Raw genomic sequence first — 3,731 nt, 5'->3', positions numbered from 1 at the left:
GACACGCTGCTCCTAAGGAACCTGAAAATCCTCATGTTGGTTGTTGTTGTTGTTATTGATAGTTCAATGATGGAGGCAAATGGTAACTCGCAGTTACTGTACAATAACCCTGTGTTTACATTAGCTCCCGGGCTATATTCAGTTAGCTACCGCAGCGTGTGAGGTCCCGAACGCCTCTTATAGAAATTTTAACTGCACATTTTTCTATCCATTGGTTAATGCACGGATAATTGTAAATGTTGCATTCAGTTTACGTTTAGCCTAGTATTTGTATTAGAAAGTGGGCACTACATGAGGCTCGGCGGAGCAGTTAGCCAGCTCGGAGAGTCGAGGGATATGAGGTCAAGATGATTCACTGTCTCGCCGTTTTCGTTTGTAGTAAACCTCTTGCAACAAATGTCAAAAAGGTAGATAATAGGTGTTGAAATCCAATCTGTTTGTCTTTTGACAATTTTAGTCATTTGGCAGTCCAATGAATATACCGACGTGTAACATTGTTTGCATTTGCTCACAAGAGCTGTTCTTCAGATTTTACTTCAGAAGTTGGTCTTTTCCACCTGATTAGATTATCATATTTTTACAATTCCCTATATTTTATAGACCTAATCTAAACCAATCTGTTATCATCTAAATACATTTGTGATTTAACAATAACTAAAGATTACTATGTGTCATTTTGTGGTTAGACTGGATGGGTAAGTTGTAAAGATAACCTACCACAACGTGTAACTTCATAAATTGTACATCCTACAGATTGCACATTGGTGTGACCTAAATTAATTAATGTAAAATTCCATGGTCTGTTTAAAGTCAATCATGTCCTCCAAGGTTTACTTGGACTACTAGTTGGCATGAGTTAAAGCAGAAAAAGTTGGGGGGGTTGGGTTTTGTTTTGTTTTTTTTGTTTGTTTTGTTTTTTTTGTGTTTTTGTTTTGATTTTTGCTGTTGCCCTCTGCCCACATATGTAGTGTTTTGGGTTTTTTTTATAAGCGGTATCTTTGTTATCTGTTGAGTATGTCAGCAAATGTAAGATTAAACTGAAAGCGAACAAAACTTATGATTAAAGGAACAGGACAATATTTGCGCCTCGCCGGTTCAAAGTATGTCCTCTTTCGTTAACAGTTTCTCTTTGGGAACGGATTGCAGAGTTTCACCAATCATATTGGGGTCCGGTTCCTTTTAGTGTTCTGTGTCAGTTGGTTCTAGGATCGTCACTTCCGTTAGTCGTCTTACGCAGTGCCTGAAGCTTGAGGTCCACGTTTTTCTGTTTAAGATGTGCTTGTGTTTTTTAATTAAGACGTCATAGTTAAGCTAATAGAGAGTTATTTCGATTTTATTTAAAAGTGAAGTCCAGCCAAAAGGTGTTTTTATATTACGAGGGCTGTATACTAGACAAAGTGGTTGGCAGTTGTAACCGCCTAAAGCTCCAGAGACTCAGCGGTAAGGTGACCATTTTGTTTCTTGTTTCGCTCTGCGTTTAATTGCTGTAAACGAAAATGAGTAGCGGGTTTAACTTCGGTCAGGCCCCTGGAAACTTCACATTTGGGGGTCAGAAAACCACAGCCGCCAGTACGGGCTTCGGCCTGACAAACTCCGCACCAGTAGCGTCTGGAGGAGGCTTCACTTTTGGCACCGCGGTCCCTCAGACCAACAACACTGCCGGCGGTGGGTTAAGTTTCGGAACCCCAGCAAAGGGAACTGCACCTGGAGGAGGATTTACTTTTGGAACCCCCTCCTCCACCGCCGCCGCAACATTTGGTTTAGGTGCGGCTCCTCAAACTACACCAGCCCCAGGTTTGACATTGGGTTCAACAGCAACTCCAGCCTCCGGGACTGGGTTCACACTAGGAGGTGGTTTAGCTTCACAGATCCAGGTTGCTGCTCCTGCAGGAGGAGGATTCACTTTTGGGACTGCTCCACCTGCAGCTACGGCATCAGCACCAGTAGCAGCGGCAACAGCTGCAGCAGCAGCAGCCACAGCAGCAGCGGCAACAACGGCAGGGGCATCAGGCGGTCTTGCCTTTGGTGGAGGATTTAGCTTTGGTAGCACAAAGGTTCAGATGACCACAGCTGCACCCGCTGCCCCCACAGGGGGAGGTGGAGGATTTACCTTTGGGACCAGCACTCCAGCCACCCTTACCCTTGGTACCCAGCCCCAGGCAGGTTTGACCACCACTGCAGCATCTATAGCACCTACTCTGGGTGCAGGTTTTGCTTTTGGGATTAAACCTTCAACAACACCTGCTCCTACTGCTGCTACCCAACCCGCTGCAGCTCCCACTCTTTTTTCTTCTCCCTTCACTTCAGCTGTGGCTCCTGCCTCAGGTACAGGCATCACATTAGGTTCAGCCGCAACATCAGCAGCAGCAGCAAGTACAGCTCCTGCGACGACTACAGCAGCCGCTGGAGGTTTGGCTTTCATGCTCAAACCACTAGGGGCAGCAGCCACCACCGCCACCTGTGCACCCGCCTCCACCGTCACAGCTGCACCTGCGACAACAGGCTTTACACTGGGAGTCAAACCAGCACCCACCACCAGTACAGCCATAACCAGTTTAGCTACTACAATCCCAACAAGCACTGCCCCTCCGGTGATGAGCTACGCTCAGCTGGAGGGTCTTATCAACAAGTGGAGTCTGGAGCTTGAGGACCAAGAAAGGCACTTCTTACAGCAGGCGACTCAGGTGAATGCCTGGGACCGCATGTTGGTGGAGAACGGAGAGAAGATCACCTCCCTGCACAAAGAAATGGAAAAGGTCAAGCTGGACCAGAGGAGGCTGAACCAGGAACTAGACTTCATCCTGTCCCAACAGAAGGAGTTGGAGGACTTACTGTGCCCTCTGGAGGAGTCTGTGAAGGAGCAGAGCGGAACCATCTACATGCAGAACGCAGACGAAGAGCGGGAGAGGACGTACAAGTTGGCGGAGAACGTTGATGCTCAGCTGAAGAGGATGTCGCAGGATCTGAAGGAAATCATTGAGCACCTCAACACGTCCAGTGGCCCGGCAGACACCAGTGATCCGGTAAGAAGAAGAGGTCATGTTCACTTGGTCTTCATGGATACATATTCATTGTTTTAGTTAAATAAGAATGTGCTTCTCTCTCTCTCTCTCTCTCTCCCTCCCTCCCAGCTACAACAAATCTGTAAAATCCTCAACGCTCACATGGATTCTCTCCAGTGGATCGATCAGAACTCGGTTCTCTTACACAGACGAGTGGATGAAGTTTCCAAACTGTGTGACAGCCAACGCAAGGAGCAGGAGAAAACATTTCGCTTAACATTTGACTGATGTGGATAAGAGTGAATGATCCTGCTCTGTGAGTGTAAATGAAAGCTTCAGCATTTTGAACCCTTTATATTTGATATAGAGATGTGGTAGTGGTCGGTGCTCACATGTAAACGCATCTGTTCTTGTGCAAATTAAATAAATAATTGGATAAAAAAAACTGTGGCATAATGTTTTACTTAAAGGAAAATAAGAATCTACATGACCTACTGGTAAATGACAGTTATTGGCCAACATCAGTTGCTTTAAACCAGGGGTCTCAAACTCAATTTACCTGGGGGCCGCTGGAGGCAGAGTCTGGGTGAGGGTGGGCCGCGTAAGGGATTCCACAATAAAGTTTTTTTTAAAAAGTCCTCAAATGTTAACAGTTAACAGTTTTAATGATTTCTTCTGAACATGCAGTGTTTTGAACATGAATGGAACATTGAGTGAAAATCATGAACG

General features: G+C 45.7%; 1 protein-coding gene across 1 annotated transcript; it reads left to right on the top strand.

Moving 5' to 3' along the window:
* Positions 1-1,192: 1,192 nt before the first annotated feature.
* Positions 1,193-3,447, top strand: nup62l (nucleoporin 62 like). Its single transcript, XM_008328277.3, has 2 exons — positions 1,193-3,023; positions 3,132-3,447. Exons 1-2 carry the CDS (start codon positions 1,497-1,499, stop codon positions 3,288-3,290), a joined length of 1,686 nt encoding a protein of 561 aa, XP_008326499.1. The 5' UTR covers positions 1,193-1,496; the 3' UTR covers positions 3,291-3,447.
* The last annotated feature ends 284 nt before the right edge of the window (positions 3,448-3,731 follow it).

This window comes from Cynoglossus semilaevis, chromosome 16 (genome assembly GCF_000523025.1).
Source record: "Cynoglossus semilaevis isolate Cse_v1.0 chromosome 16, Cse_v1.0, whole genome shotgun sequence".
NCBI lineage: Eukaryota > Metazoa > Chordata > Actinopteri > Pleuronectiformes > Cynoglossidae > Cynoglossus > Cynoglossus semilaevis.
Note: the sequence above shows the minus strand (reverse complement) of the source record. Positions and strands in the feature narration are given on the sequence as shown.

What these genes read in the sequence shown, in the direction of transcription:
- nup62l (XM_008328277.3), top strand. Translation starts at nt 1,497, where the DNA reads ATGAGTAGCGGGTTTAACTTCGGTCAGGCCCCTGGAAACTTCACATTT. An exon ending in CGGCAGACACCAGTGATCCG is followed by an intron (nt 3,024 to 3,131) that starts GTAAGAAGAAGA and finishes CCTCCCTCCCAG; the next exon opens with CTACAACAAATCTGTAAAAT.